At 41.3% G+C, this 16,743-nt stretch overlaps 1 protein-coding gene across 2 annotated transcripts in view; it reads left to right on the top strand.

The window, feature by feature from the left end:
• Positions 1–16,743, top strand: part of KIAA0930 (KIAA0930 ortholog) — a 76,445-nt gene that overhangs the window by 32,142 nt on the left and 27,560 nt on the right. For both annotated transcript variants that reach the window (XM_087764564.1, XM_087764563.1), the window contains exon 2: positions 5,502–5,650. In XM_087764564.1, the coding sequence (XP_087620690.1) occupies positions 5,502–5,650 (149 nt within the window). The remainder of the gene's footprint in view (positions 1–5,501; positions 5,651–16,743) is intronic.

Raw genomic sequence — 16,743 nt, 5'->3', positions numbered from 1 at the left:
GCGCACTTCTCGCTGTGCTATGTCGTTACAGCTGGCATCAGTGAAGGTGCTCCTTTCCCAGCCCCAGTATTGATGAGAGAGGAACGTGCTGCAAGGATGTGCTCTGAGGGCCTCTCATTTGGCAATGCATTCCCTCTGCATTGCCTGCTCTTGAATTGTTGGTTGCCAGTGAACTTCGGAAAGTTTGAAGTCCTGTGTTTGTATAAGGTCAAACTGAAGGGATTAAATAGTGTCCTTTTATGTAGGCGTGGGAAGAAGACTGAACTTCAGATTCCTAATGATCTGGCTAGCTGGCAACTATCACTGGACAGGGAATGTACATTCTGATTTTATGCAGTCATAATTATAACTTTTTAATATCAAAGGTAGCTTTAATCTATGTGAACCACTTCTCCTATTGTCCTTGCAGAATACTTGGCTAAAGTCAAAACAAAAAATTAAATATAGTGTGAATCGCTCAGAACTCTAGTTTGCTTTCTATACTGGGGCTGTAAAGATCTTCATAAGCATTTAATTAACCCCCAAACATCTAAGGATGCTTATTTTACAGATGATAGCACTGTGACAGAATTGGATGAAATGTTTTACGATGTTTCACAGTTAAGCGTAGCTCAGGGCAGGCTAGAGGAATAAAAGCATAGGAAGACACGCTGTCTAGCTGAAATTATTTTTCCTCTAAGCTCTGAGTGGTACGTGCTGAAAAAATTACTATCTACCAAATGGGAAACCTTTTCTTCTACTCCTGTGAAGCAAAATAATATGCTGACACTTCTCTTTATCCACTGATTTTTTGGAAAGCATTAATTAAAAAAAAAATCACAACTTCTTATGTGGATCTGGAGTCGGTTCCCCGAAATGAATGTTCAATATAAAAATCTAATAGGTAAAAAGACAGACATTTATTACATAGCAGCTGGCATAAATCTTCCTTCTAATGAGGATAAAATCCATGTAAATGAATCATTACAGTAAATTGTTGTAATTAGGATTTATTCATGACAAAGGTCTCATAATTATATAATCAACTTTTAGTGTATTAAGACTTATAGTCTGAACTCTTAATTCCATTTTATTCATTTAGAAGCAAAATTTGCTAGGGGAGGAGTGTTTTCAGGAAGCTGTCTTGCTACATGCTCTCAACTATAGATGGAATTTGATTCCTTTGCAAATATCTAATTCTGGTGTTGCAGAAGGCTCAAATTCTCCTCTGGCAGAAGTAAAACTGTTAGCATTTTAAAAGGTCTCCCCAAATACTGAAGTCAAAGCTTCAAGGGCTTTTAAGTGCCAGGTGTTTTATTAAGGGCCTTCCAACTTAATGGTAGTGTATATGTGTGCACGCACATCTTCTGAGTGTTGTGCAAATGGCGATGGACCAACATGAGGGAAAGCTGCTGCCAACTCATGATTGTCCGGGCTATGAAAAATTGGCTTCTGTTTTTGATCTCAGTCCTTGCCAGGTGGATAGAAGCAGTACTGAGTGTAATAGCAGAGGGTTAAGGTCATCAGCAATCCAACTGTGGGCCGAGTCTGCCCACTTCTTTGGTGGGTGGCATGTAACGGGGACAGAACTGCTCTCTGAGCCCTACCATCTTGAGTGCAGCTGGGGCCCCTCAACAAGGTGCTGTGGCAAAGTCTGAGAAATTAAGGCTTTGTGCTTTGTTCTGTCTATTGAAAGAATAACTTTGCTGGGCTGTTAGCCTGACATTTTCAAAACCATTACCCAAAACAATTTGAAGAGCAGTTTCCAAGTTTCTTCTCAGTAAAGCTGGAAGGCTTCCAGTGAGATGCTGTAAACCACCAAAATAACTGTAAAGGTACACCGTGCTTTTGGGGATCTAATAGTTGAAGGCAAGCTTGAGTGGACATATTGGATCTGACAGTTTCTGGCTTGAAATTGGAATAGATTTTTTTTTTTTCCCCCTCTCAAGTTTTAAGAAGTCTGGGTTACAGTTACAGATTCTCATGTTTCCTTTCCAAGTTAATGCTATTTAATAGTAGATTTTAAAGGCTAATTCTTCTTGTGTGCTGTTCCCCATCCTTCCTGCTTCTACTGAAATTTAATAAAAGCAGCTGTTTTGCAGTGATTTGGCTCTTTTTGGCTTCAAGAAAAGTCCTTTAGCCACTGCAGTCAGAACAGTTAGAACATCCTCAGGCTGGTTTTAATTACAGCAATGTCTGCAAGTATCCCTGAAGCTTGGAGGACAATTTTACATCTAATCGCAGGTGGGGTTTTGAATTGACATCCATCCAACATTGCTGTAAGGGTTTTCAGGTTTTTTCTCCCCTGCATTATGCTGCAGTGCTGAAGTAGCTTCGCTGCCGCAGCACTTCTGTCCCCTGGTTTTCTGTTTAGGCTAACGTTGAATCAATTTGTCCTGCATTCCCCAGCAAGGGTAAAAGCGCGCACAAAGTCCTGGTACCTTACCCTGTTCTGCTGTTCTCCTGCATGTATTAATGCTCTGTTATACCACCCAGAAATAGTTCAGAAGAGCATATTAACTCCTGTGCTTTATTGCGTAAAACGTATCTGATGGCGTAAGCAGCTCATATGACAGCTTCTCAGATTTTTGCAGGTACTGCCAGAATCTAAACATGGTTTAACCCTTCTTTATAATACTGGGTTTAGATAACCTGATGATTTTTGCTTTATAAGGGAAAAATATCCCATCCCCTGCGCCTCTCCCCCCCCCCCCCCGACAGAAAAACATTCTTATATAAAAATGGCTTGGCTAGGGTTCTAGGGTTATTTTGTTTACTCGTTTATGAAGCAAAACCAAAGTGGTATACTTCTGAACACTAGAACTTTTTCAGAGATGATTCTTACAGAATGTAGATTCTTGTCGTCTTTTTCCTTTGATTTTCCTAGAACTCCAGATGAACTCGGGGCAATCCTCTTCCCCCCTCCCCATTTAATTAAGGCTGGGAATCCAGGTACTCAAAACCATGGGATTTAATAAGTTTCTTTAAGACCATTAATGAGTCACGATGAATGCATGCCCTGTTTTCTACTCTTTGCTAAATATAGAGGCGGGACTGGGTCACGGTGTCCTCGGCTGTCACTGGTACCACATGAACCTTCTTAACCAAGTTGAGCTCTGTCTTTACAGCTGTAGGCATTTTTGTCTTCACTATTCCAACTGAGGGGGCTGCTCCTGAACTTCATGGCTTCAATGCTTGGGAATTGGCTTCGAATTTCTAGCCTACTTATGTGTTGGTGGGTAGTTTAGAGCCATTTGTCCTTGTGTCAGCAGTATATCCTTAAACCTGAATAGTTCTTTTTCTCTTCTTGGTGTTTATCTGTGAATATAGTGACCAATGGTAATCCTGTCCTTTTTCAGCTTCGTTTCGGGAGTCTGAACACGTTTGTGGTAGGTACTCAGTTACCGCTGTTTGCCATACAGTCCTGTTCACCTGTGCCCAAGATAGGGGTTCAGATGGCGTGGATGCCCAGCATCCCATATCTGATCTCTCCAGTGTTTGATTCCATTTCTCTGCTGGAAAAACTGGATAGTACTTAAGTGCATTGCAGACTTGATTCACGATTGAATGTTATGTTCTATGCCATCTTAAGTAATTGAAATGACTTCACTGCAGCCATGCAAATAAAGCAGTTGCAGCGTGGTCTGGAATTAACCTGCACTGGGAACTATCTTGGCCTTTTTCTGTTCTCTCTCAGCCTTCTCATTACTTTTTTTTTTTTTTTTTAATATAATCAACTATATACATATTTTCAAATACCATCCTACTTGATGTTGATTAACGTATTCCGTGCACGATCCATCAGTGGAATTTAATTTTGTTTTCAATATTACTTTTGGATTTAGTCGGAGAGACCCAAGACTTCGATTTCAATCACCCATTTGTCTGCTAAAAAATTTGAAAGTCTAATCTCCTGCCCACCACAGTAATTAAAGATTGGAAGAAAGATTTGTCTTGCAAATATTGCACACACAATGAAGTAGGAAAATGTGCTGAGTTACACTTGTGGATTAAAAGATTGATTGATTGCTTTATGAAGCCCTGAAGTTAGCCACCAGTGTCTAAGAAAAATAGTGTTCATTGTTACGGTATGTGTCAGCTTTCTTGGCGATCGACTGGAAAAATCTTCTAAAGCTTAATCCAAGTACTGCTGTAAATAAATGTCATTTCTGTCTCATGCAAGATTCTTCTCTCTGCAGAACTTTTTCATATGTGCAGTGTACTGCTGGGAGGGAAACACACCAACCTGAATGGTAGCTGAGGGCTGGGGAGCGACGCATGTACCAATCTGGCAGCAAATGTATAGCTTTTAGGGAAATAAGCCACTGTAAAGGATAGGTGTTCTGGAGGACGGGTTGTCAGCTGCACGTGTACATACGCACACCTCCACCTGTCTCGCTGTCTTGTACATAACACTACCATCCATCATCCATTTCAGGTTTTTTCTGTTTCTCGGCAGTATAATTTTTTTTTTAGTGTTTCTCTCTTCACAGGTTTTAAAACAGCTAGACTGTGGCTAACAGCCGCAGTTATCTCTCAGTAGGGCTTCAGGGAGGGGATGCAGTTACTTCATCAAGGAGCCTCCAGTAGGACTGAGCAGCAGTGGAAAAATTCAGCTCCCTTGTCACCAGGCACAGTAGTGACTTCTCTCCTTGTCTGTATCAATTTTATCTTTAACAGTGTGCAAGCATTAGAGCATAGAAGAGATGCAGCACCTTTTGCTGGTTTATTACAATTAAGTGCAAAACGTGATGTCACCTCTACTGTGCCTCCTTTTCCTGGTGAGAGGCCAGCTGCCACGCTGTTGCTGATGCTGATGTAATTTGTCTGTCTCCTTGAGCAAGACTTTGTTGCATCTTCCTCTTCCCATTTTACCCCTTCTCCCCCTACTTTTTCTTGTTTAATTGGGGTTCAGGACTTCAAAACTTATTTCCTTGAGGAAGAGCTGGGTTTTGTTCCTTGTCAGAGAAGGGGTGAATTACAGTCGCCCCTGCATGGGTACATTCTTGTTCCTGTGTGTCAATTTAAGGAGGGTACCAGGTGCTCATTTCTGAAGGACTGGCTATACTCCCTGAGAGCATATAATAAACCTGTTGGCAGGTGATGGCTTCACATCATGAACTGGAACATATACTGGCACTATGTGCCTTTGAAATTATTCCTTGAGTGCTTCTTTGATGTATTCTCACTCAGTGCACTGGTCCTGTCCTTCTCCGTGGCACAGGCATATCTAGGGTATAGTCATGGGCCCTGATCTGTGTTTGTTGTGTACGGTGGCAGATTGGTTGCCAGAAGGTGGTTTTGGTTGACGATGGCCAAAGACGGGATGTGGGTTCGTGCCGAATGGTGGCTATGCTGTACACTGTAGAAAAACTTACTCTGAGCCATGCAAGAGTATTTCTGCTACAGTTGGGCTCGACTGCACCACGTGTAGCAAAGACTTCGGGTGTCATGTTAAGCACAATCAAATGTGACGTGCTAATTCCACAACTCTTATTTCTCCTTTCTTTTACGCCTCTTAGGGTGTTTCAAAGATGACCGTATTGTGTTCTGGACTTGGATGTTTTCAACGTATTTTATGGAGAAGTGGGCCCCTCGGCAAGATGATATGCTCTTCTATGTCCGTCGAAAACTGTCCTATGTCAGTGGTGATAGTACAGAGGGGAAAAAGGTGAGTAATGATATATTTTAACCTGGGAAATTTAAGGTAACGTGGGATTTGGTGTTCTGGAGTACCTGAAACATCTGAAGAACTACAAACCAAGGATAAGGAATCTCCAGCTCCGCCCACCAGAAGAAGTAATGCAACATTGGCCTATAGAGAAATACCATGGTTAATGCTGTGAACATCAGCAGCAGTGTAAGTGAGCTTCACTATCACAGACTTGAGGAGATCAGAGAGTTTGCATGCTTTTTTGTGAAGCTTTTATGTTGGTCAGCCTGCATTTAGGGGGAAAGAGAGGAAATCCATGCTGATTTTTGTTTTGCTTTTCAATGATGATACTTCATAAATTGGAAGTTTAAATCTGTAGAAAGGGAGGAAAAAGGAGGAAGATGATGGTCATTCCAGTATTTCCAGAAGAACCCTTCCTGAGATACCAGAGTATCAGGAACGAACACCTATTGGGTACTCAGTAGCAGAATACACGCAGCCTCCTGGAGCTGGGATACAGTAGTGACAAACAGTGAAGAAACGACTGTATTCTCATAATCATTTAAGACATTATGCCCTCCTACAGAAGTACTGTTTCTTGAAAACGCATAATCTGGTAGCCTAGTGCTGCTGCACAGGTATTTTCCCATTAGACATTTGAGAAACTACTCATCATTTCATGGCAGGTGGGGGAAACAGAAGCAAGAGAAATGATGGTTTTATTGGGAATTAAGGAGATGGCTGCAGAAGATCAAAAGCAGGAAGATAAATGGAGGAAGAAAAGATTGGGATTAACTTCCTGACATATGTAAATAATTTACACGGTTGTTGAATCACAGATATATGTGCATGGTGTATGTGGTATTGTTTTTAACCAGGTATATCAGAGTTCTCTGGGTTTAAATGTGGTGGCATAAAGAACCACAGTTGTCAACTCCCTTGAGAAAAGGATCCCAGAAGATTTTTTTCCCACACTTTTGTTGGAGATACAGGAAACAGGCAGAATTATCTTCTCACTTCCCTCCACCCCTCCAAGTTCCATTGTGACAACCACTAAGGAGAAGATGGCAAAATACTGTTCCTTTTCTGTTACATTAGTGGTTTGGTAGTCTTCAGCCAGTGTACCTGGAGCTTTAAGACTTTTGGAGGAAACTTTCATCCTAATCGTTGTTTAAATGACTGTGAATGCATTCCTGTTTCACACCAAACAATCTTGTGGCTTTGTTCAGCCTAATAAAAGCATGGGTTGTTTAACCCCTTGTCCTTCCCAACAAGGAAGGTGAACCTCAGAGGAAGCCTGGTTGCTTAGATTCATTCATAGACCCCTGATCAATCTCTGTTTAGCTTATTAATCAGTTTAAAGTGTTTGAACCTCTCATGGAGAGGAGACAGTGAAATAAACCCTTGCATTTGCTCTCAGAGCTTTATTTAAGCCTCCTAAAAGCATCATAAATAATTTTTATTTGTGAGGGGATTTCATAAGTGGTAGTTATTACAAAATCACCATTAGTGAATCGCTTGCCATAACAACTAAGATGGGGAGTGTGCCTTATAGCACACGCGGTATTTTATAACTCCCCCTTGACTGCATTTTACTCAGCCTCTGAGAAATGAATCTTTCCTGTGACTTTGAAGTACTCCAGATGCTTTGTGGAACTTCATCGTTTGGTGATTCTTTGGTATCTGTGCAGCTCTCCTCCTGTTTGATTTTAGCTGACCACTTTGCAGTTCCAGCTCCTCTTGTATCTAATTTTTGAGCCTGTCTGGTGCAGTGACACCAAACAACTACCCCTACTCTTTGAATTACGACTAGACAGGTTTTTATTTTACTTTATAGTTTTGGTCATTCTTTCTTGCAAGATGGTGTCAATATACCAAAGTCGTGTCATTAAAAGGGGAAGAAGCTAGAGACTGATATTTATAGAAGCCAAACTTCAGGCATCCCTGCCACCCACCAAACTGTGTGCTCTCATTTACATCCCCAGAGGTAGACTGAAAAAGCGGATGAAGGGGAGAGGTTCAGAGTTGTTTGGGACCATGAGGGGCTAGAACTGGAGCTGCACTGTTGGCTCCTGCCTTGGGCCCAGGCTGTGCCGAAGTCTGGTGATGATTTCTCCATGGGCCACGTGGAAGCTGATGATGAGGTAACCATAGAAGTGGGTCTCTTTTGTAGCTTGGGTATATCGCGAAGCAAGTTCACTGTTGTTCTTCCATAGACACTATATATGTGCTCTGCATTTGCCTGGCAATTGTAGGTCTTGACTGAAGAATGCTGGCAGAGACGTGTGAGGTGAATCGTTGTCCTATGACATCTCAGAACATTAGTTTATATTAATGAAAATAAGATCTGCACAGCTTTGAGCACAGTAATCTTCTGTAGGACTGATGACAACGACAACAAAAATGGATTGAGCAGGGAGGGGCTGTTTGTCTGAATGCTGACAATGGTGATGTTTGTTTTCTGAGATGATGAGCTCACACGGCACGTTCGCGTCATTTGCGTGCCATGGTGTGATGATTCATGTCAGCGAGAAACAAGTGTCGATTTATCAAACGTTTTTCAGGTTTTGATGCCTGTCCTGTGTGATTAAAAGTCGTTCCTGCTTGGAAAAAAACCTTCCAAGTTTTTTCTGTGCTTACTGGAGCTGAAGAGTGTCAGCAACAACATTTGATTTTAAGTTGAAGTGTAATAGAGGATAAGCAGAAAAAAATTGATAGGATGAAGATTAGAGGTTCTGTTGAATTTTAAGGCTGAATGAGAAGGGCTTTGGATGCAGCTTAGTTAGAACAGCTTGAAGTAATAAATCTCACAATTTCGTGTATTGGTAGGTGATGATGGTAAACTTCTCTACCATCATAAATTTTATTTTAAAAGGCCTTTTAAATGATCTACTTCATAGACCCCATGGTCTAAGTGACTTTCCATTTGCTTCTCTCTTCCACCCCACCAATTTCTAAACTGCGCGTGTATGGGTGAAATGGCAATTAAGCTCTTAATGTGGTCTATGCCAGGGCAGAACTGCCGTATCGAATTCTGGGCTACATCCATTATACAGACTTTTGGATCCCAGAGAAGTCCATTCAGCTCTGTGTTGCCTTGGCATGTCACAATAACACTCCTGACATTTTTCTTGCCAAGTTTTGAAGGTACTTCTTCTCTCAGTGTCTTTAAGCAAAACCACAAACCCCATCTGTCAGGAACTGTGCAGGCAGGGCACTGTGGAGCATAGCTCTTCTCAAGGTTGAGGGGTTTGGTAGGCTTTTTTAAGGTGGAATCCCTTTGACTTGTTGCTCTTTGTGCACCATTAAGTCAAGATTCAAAAAATGGCTTAGCTGCTGCCTCACACACCAGCTGATGTGACCTACTGGAAAATGTAAGCCCTGATCCTTACAAAGGGTCCTGTATGCTGCCAAAACCTACAGCTTTAAAAGGTTAAAGTGGTTGGACTTGGGATTCTGATTTTAAAATGGTATTAGATCAAGATTTAATATCTCTGGCTCTTTCCGGTGCAAAAGGCGTTTATAAAGGATTATGCTTTGTTACAGCTGCAAGCTTCCGATCTTTCTGTAGTGAGAAGCTTTACTTTCTCATGGGACTATGGAAGATGCTAGTATGGTGTTAACAGAGACAACTGCCGAGTAGGGAAACAAAGGTAAAATCTCAGTGGTAGACTAGCAGAACTAGGTTGTATTAACCCTTTCAGCCTTGCATTGTGCTTTGTCACCTGAAAAGGGTGCTGTATTTATAGGGCAAAGCAATATAAAAAGATAACTTTAAGACATTGTTGGTATATGTTCTGAGCTTGCCTGGATTTTGGAGTAGGTCTTGTTTTCTTCAGCATCCTGTAAATGTGGAGGAGTAGAGTTGCTTCCAAATGCACGGGGTAGTCGTTCAGGCTGTTAGGTCTTCAAAAAGCTTCAGCTACTGATGTTGTGGCTGCAGCTTCAGAAACAGAACTGAACAGGAGCCATGGTTTACACATTTATGTGCATCTGGACCTGTGACACAAAAAATATTGGCTGTGGTGGGATACCAGTTAGTTTCCACAGCTAAATTACTTCAGGCACATGACTCCCACTGAAAATCACAGGATTTTCATAGCCGAATCTCTAATTCACTGTCACCATCTGTCTGGCTGGAAGATTTGACAACCTGAACTCAGCATCTAGGAGAAATGCAAGTTTTAAAAATCTTACGTTGCTGTCTCTGTTGTATCTTTCACAGCAGTGCTTTTTTTTTTTTTTTTTTTGAACATTGTAAGCAAACAGGAGGTCTCTGGAAGAGCTGTTTGGTATACTTCATGGCAGTTTCACATCACCATCTGAGTGCAACAGAGAAACAAATGGCCAAAAAATGCATCTTTTTTTGCCAAACAAATTCTCTCTTTGTACTTGGATACTATGTGGGAACAAATGACGATTGCAACGTGCAGGTCAGAGCAGAGAGACAGCTGTTCTGCCTCAACTCTTCTGTTGTGCTTAAGTTCGTGGAGGTGCTGCAGTGAGCAGGAACAGTGGCTTCTGCAGAAGAGGACAGCATCAACACATGGCTCTCATTTTGAAACATGAAAAAGGAACACTGGCATTATCAGACTGATATGATTTTCTGTAAGGAACTCAACATCTTAAATGCAAAGATTTGGCTTTTCTTTTACAATTATCCTTCTCAGAAATTCCTGTGCTTTCCCGTGCTATTTTGCTGATGTTTGGTTGTCTAAATACATGAACGTGAAGGAGCTGCTACTTGATAGCCTCTGCTCCTGGTGCGTCTTTTGCAAGACCATCCCCTATGTGTGCTGTGACAGACTGCTTGGCAAAAGAGAAGAGAAGAATACTGCCACAGGTGTGACAAGAACATCTTTTTCCCACACAGAACTGGATCTGGCCATCTGTGACCTGGAATATGCTTGTGACATACCTGGCAGGCTAATGAGCATTTGGGGTGGAGAAGCTTTCATATTCTGTTCTATTTCCAGAGTAAATTTGTGTCTGAGGCAAAGCGAGCATGCAGCTGAAGTATCCTCGTGGTGTCACAGGCGGTAAACTCCTGAGTCAGGAAGGGCGTGTGGGCTGCAGGGACGTTTTTAATGAACTGCTTTTTATTGCTTCCAGTCTCTGAAGAACTCTTCTTAAGCAGTCAGATAGGGTGACAAGAAAGCCAGGATCAGAAGTGAATTTAATATGAATTGCACTGAAACATGGCAGCCCTGAGTCATGTGGCTGAGAAGATGCTCTATTCTCTGCAGCGGAGAGAAACTTCATTGGGAAGAAAAGCCCAGACCTGGTTCCTCCATCTGATAGAATTGTAATGAATAATTCAGTATTGCACATACAGCATATCTGAGTCACCAGGGTGTTGAGGGACATAAAAGCACTGCTAGGCTGGGCTTCACACCCTGGAAAAGGTAAAAGTGTCTGCTTGGAGCTCCCTGAAAGCCTCATCAGGCTACTAAGTTCAGCAGAGCGCTTAGTGTGTTTGATCTATGGGCTACACAGTGTCAGCTTGCTCATTAGAGGTATGAAAATGTCTGTTTTCAGTGTTAATATTAATATGCAATTGAACTGAAGCTCTGGAATATCGTAATCAAGTTAGAACTTAAATGTCTAGTCTATCCACCAGGGTTGTGTTTTTTTGCCCCCATGTTTTCTGGTCAGTAACACAGTTTATGCATTTCCACGTCTAACAGAGATGACTTGAAATATGATGACTTATTAACATTCTGTAATCTTATTTCTCAGATGTCTTTGCTGCCTTCGTTACTGATGTAGCATGCCTTCCCTCATTTTGCCGACCGTATTCGGCAGGAGGCACACTACGTGCTGCTTCAGGTACTCGTGCTTTTCTGGGGAGGACTTCAGAAAGCCTGGGAAATAATATTACAGGAATAAGGTAACAGTGAGCGATCTGTTACATCTTGAAAATATTAGTTACTCTGTGGTCTGGGGCTATGTTTGATAGTGCTTAAATAGTCACACGCGTATCTATCCTTTCAGTTTGTGAAAGCTGATTTAGCAGACTTATGGAGCGTTTGAACTGGGGGATGAAAGTTGATGTGATTCAGAGTATAAGTGTCAGGTAACAGCTAGGATTACTTTGTCAGTATCTCAAATACAGTGATTTCTTGCCTTGCTGATACTGATCAGCATGTTTTAAATCCCAGCCTTGTCTTGCTTAGCCACAGTTACAGTGGCTTTCTTGGTGCCATAGCTATGCTGGGGGAAAACACTTTGCACACCGTTTGTGTCTTATCATTTGCATGTTGTTGCTTTCCCCTCATTTGTTTGATGAGCATCATCAAGCATTCAGACTGTTCCAGTAATTTGAACAACTTGCACTTTTCTTATTTTTAATCTTCTATACCTCTTCTGCTATTGCTAGAATTGCAAAGACAGAAATAGACTTTTTGGTTTCTTTTCACATAACTAATTTCAGTTATGGTTGGTTTAAGTCAACTTTTAACTCTGTGGGTCCCATTAGCTTTTCTCAGTCTCGTAATCTACTCGTTCTTCGTATTGCTTTAGATTCTGCTTCTTCATGTACAGTATGCAGATACTGGAAACGGTTAGGTGCGTAGGCTTGTTAAATTTTTGTTTTGTGTGTCTGTGACTTGCCAATCCAGAAGGAATGTCTTGTGCTCACTGGAAAGAAGAAAACAGAATGTGTTTGGTAGGAATTCCTTGTGATTTAAGAATTACTTTTCCAAGAGCTATAATTAATTTTAAAGTGATTTCTTTAATACTGAGATATAAACTTCTGTAATAATGAAGAAAGAAAATGAGAATTCAGTGAGAAAACACAATCGCAAGGCAGGGCAGGATCTAAAAAACTAGCATTTGGTGTGTGTGCCTTCAAATGAGGGGGGCAAACAGTATTTTTTTGCTACAGATTGATGAAGTGCAAAGGTTACAGGATGGGGTTTTCTGTCTTTGAAGAGGGAGGAAGCTGCTATTTCTAGTTGCCAGCTCATGCTATAGATTGCCCTGTGTGCCTTTTACTCTTGTGCCATTAGAGATAAATGGGCTCTGACTTTCTTATGTTTACCATTCAGTTCAGACCTAGTCATAGACCGAAGTCTGTTCTTCCCCCAGAAGCGCAGTTGGGTGGAAGGAGAGGATGCCAACGGATCGCAGTTGGGTGATGTTTGCGGTGATGCCTCATCTTTTCTGTAAGGGGCTGGGATGATGTGTAGTGTAACTAACCTTGAATTTGAGGGGCTGAACTTCACAAATCAGAGCACTTTTCACTTTAAGGTAAACTAAAATGTTGACTTCAGGGCAGTCTTACGTCATTAAGCTGTCATCTGCAACCAGATCAATAAATGACAGGAGAAAGATTAGGTTGTAAGGAATTACAGCAGCACTGAAACCCATGTGAGTAGTGGGAATAGCTTTGCAGAACTGAATATCAAGAGGAAAAGAAATGGGAGGGAATAAAGGCTACGTGTGAGTTGGCTTTGCTGTTTTCAAGCTTAGACTGCAACTGTGCCTGTTCAGTGAACAGGCGAGAAGTCAGCCAGTCTGCGGGTGCAGTTACCTGTGTTGTCCCCAGCCTGAGCCTTTCAGTGTTACTGCGCATTGGTCCGTGGAAGGTACAAGAGGGTTGTGTGATGAAGTGGTGCAAGATTAGAATTTTAGCGTGTCTTGCTCAGAGCTTTGTTCAAGGAATAAAGCCCTGCTTTGCTCTCTTTCACAGGTGTGTGAGACTTTCTCCCTAAAAGTCCTTGGTTAGCACAAGAAAAAGTTCCCAAGCCATCTAGTTCATGATCACCTTATTCCCTTAAGGATTTGAGTCCTATTTGATTGTTAGAAGGGAGAGTAGTCAGCCTAGTCATCTTACTCTCTTTAAAATCCCAAATTAATTATGAAAAGAAAACATACTTCTAGCTCTTTGCCTAATAAAAGCTAAACTTAAGTGATTGGGAACCATGCCGAACTTTATCAAATATGGTGAAATCACTACCTGTTTTAACCTCCTTAACTAGTATCAATCCTCAGGAATAAAAAAAAAAATAGTACATGTCATGCAAATCATGCTAATGATTCTCCTTGTAATGGCTGTCTTTCCCAAACGTATCTGTCCAGTTTCATAATTGCAAGTGGAGTCTTTAAGTGACAACAAAATATAAATTAAATTTTTATAATGCAATATTTTACTGGCCTTTGTATTTTTGTACCAAATAGAAATGTTTTATACAATCACGTTTTCTTTTTAGCTTCCCCAGCACTTATTACCTTATTTATAATCATTACTGTTGCTTTATGTATTTCTTACATGAAGACTAATAAACCTTACAAGGTCTGTGGCTTTTAGTGGTAGGACTGCAAATAGGTCTATAAATCCAGCAAATTACTTTGGTCCAAAAGAAAAGGTCCTGTGTGGTGAATCTTCATATTAATGAATGTTATATGTAATTATTCCTCTTTGGAATCTGATCATAGTCACAGGGGTTTCCCTGGTTTTTAAACATTTCAATCTAGATTATTGTAGATACACCAATGTCAAATTTACCTTGAGGTATGTGTGGTGTAAGTTACAAATACTTGGAAAATCTTGAGGTGAAATCCCAGCTCCTCTGAAGTGGCTGAGAATTTTGCCATTCACTTCAGTGGGCAAGAATTTCATTCCCAGTAAATACAGAGGGTAAAATAAACTGAGTTGCAGAATAATACAGCCAGGCCTATGGATATGTCTGATCTCTTGTAAAAATGCCCTTTGACTAATCTTGCTTCTCTTCTCGTCTGCTGTGCCCCCATTCCTGCAGTATCCCTGGGCCCTTCCAAAGTGCAGCTCATCTCCCCGCTCTGTCCCCAGTGTCCCTCCAGCAATGTCCCGTGCCTCCTAACCTGTGTAGTCCTTTTCTGTTTTTTTCGGTTGCTACCAAGGCAAAAGGTGGCCTGTGCTGTGGGTGGTTGATGGCAAATGGCGTCTGATAAAAAGGTGGAGCTTCCCTGGCCCTTCTTTAGCAGTAGTAGTAACGTGGAGGTGTCTGATTGCCGATTGTCACAATGATACAATCTGTGAGACCTCTGTCAAGTTTGTCTGAAGGTGGCCAATGCATTTGACAGATGGGTGGGAGTGGGAAGGAACTCAGTTGTGTGAAAGTCCCATTTTCTTAAACCAGATGTTGTATTTTTTCCCCATTATATGTGCCGTTATAATGTAATCTGTTGTCAGTGTTATTGTCCCTTGTGCAGCTTCTCTATGTGACAGGACTGGGGATGCACCCTTCCCACAGGGCTTCTCTGCATGCTCCAGAAAATACCAGACTTCTTTGATTTTCTTCCGATTTAATAGAGACAGGTCCGTCAATGCCGAGCGGATGAGTGAGCAGATGGATTTTCATGGGTGACTTGGTCGGATCAGTTCATGTTGTCTTATCGGGTGTATATTCTACAATGATGCTTGGCAGCCTCTTATGAAACACAAAAACACTGCTTTGAATACAGGTCTGTGTTATTGCGACTTCTCCTAGCTTGTTAAAGATACGTGAGGCCCAAGTTTTTGGAGATTAGAGTAGTGACCTCCATGCCACTCATGGTGATTTCTGGTTGTGAGAAAATGCCTTATTTCTGTGCCAAAGAATCCTGGCAGCTCCTGGGATACTGTCTTTTCCTTCAATTGCATCATGTTGTTGATCTGTTCTAGTACATAGGCAAGGAAGCGAGGAGTGACCTGCATCTCGGTGGTCTGGAGGTCGGGAGTTTTTGCCCAAAGAAGTGAATGCTGTTGTAACTGCAGCTCCATTCTGTAGGGAAAGTTTGGACATGTTTTGGCAGATTTTTTTTCAGGTCAGTCTCTGTGCAGCCAGCCTTGCTCCAATGAGCTGGAGGAGGTGCTAGAGCCATGGCAAAGATTTCAGCATTTGTCACACAGATCTGTGTTGCTGCTGAGTTTCAGGCAGCGCTCTTATTTTCCAAGTTTCCTTTTTTGTATGAATTACCTCCATCCCCTCTCCAAGAGCAAGATGAACAGGGATCACTGCACACAAACCCTCTCTTCTGGTACTGGGTAGCTTTGGCTTGGACTAAATCTACCTTCCAATATCTGCTAATCTCAGACCTGACACCTGCTGGTAAAAATGGCATAAAATGTTCAGACCAGGGTAGAGTGCTCTGCATTAAATCAGGCTCATGGAGCTTATCGATTTATTTAAAAAAAAAAAAAAAATTAGATGCAGAAATCAATATAACCCTTCCTTTTCCCATCACCAATGTATTAAATTAGCGTGAAACATTTGTGAGGCTGATTCAAAACTTTGGGTTGCTACATCTTTAAATTAAATAATATTCTGAAAGTTATAAGGGCGTGTGCATGTATTTTTTTCCTTTTAGTTAACATTGTTAGGAGCAAGCCTGCTGGGATTTGAAGTGTTTCAGAGCTACAGTGAAAGTAAAATATAGAAAGCGAATGCCCTTTATCATTTGCATTCTAATGGAGGTCCACTTCTATCAGAGGACCTGGATTTTTCTCTTAATGCCTTTTTTAGGACTCTTCTAAGCATTCCAATAGCTTATTGCAGCTTGATTGCTGCCTCCAAAATGCATTTGTATCAATGATAGCCTTGGTGACATTAGTCATGGAGATGATGCAGAAGTCCACAAGTATATTGGGTTTTGAGAATCCATTGCAGGTACTATATTTCCAGGTTACTGGAGAGTTGAGGTATGGGAGTGAGAATTGATGTCTTTGTGTAGGTTGGGGATAAAAATAGATCAGTTTTTGTGGCAGAAGGAGCCAAAGATGACTGCTTGTGCCCCAAAGTTTGGTCTTGCTGTCTAACCAATTGGTTCTAATAAAAAGCCGCTGCAGTCACAAATTCTCTGTCCTTCACATCCATAAACTGTCTTGCTATAGTAGCACTACTATATATAGTAGCTATACTGGTGCTATGCTATGTTTCAAGTTACTTGTAGTGTGTGTGTTCAAAGGAATCCAGAAAGAAAAGGGGTTTTAAAGTTCTGCCCAGCTTGGGAATATAACTAGAACTTACATTAGCATTGCAGTTACAGTTAAATATAGTCCTTTTTTTTTTGTCCTGACATTGCTCGATGGCTGGTGTTTAGCATTTAGCACCACTTCTTTGTTGTACGTTAAATATTTTCTTTGAATT

This window comes from Nipponia nippon, unplaced genomic scaffold (genome assembly GCF_047370975.1).
Source record: "Nipponia nippon isolate SJK-2023a ecotype South Korea unplaced genomic scaffold, ASM4737097v1 scaffold_3, whole genome shotgun sequence".
NCBI lineage: Eukaryota > Metazoa > Chordata > Aves > Pelecaniformes > Threskiornithidae > Nipponia > Nipponia nippon.
Note: the sequence above shows the minus strand (reverse complement) of the source record. Positions and strands in the feature narration are given on the sequence as shown.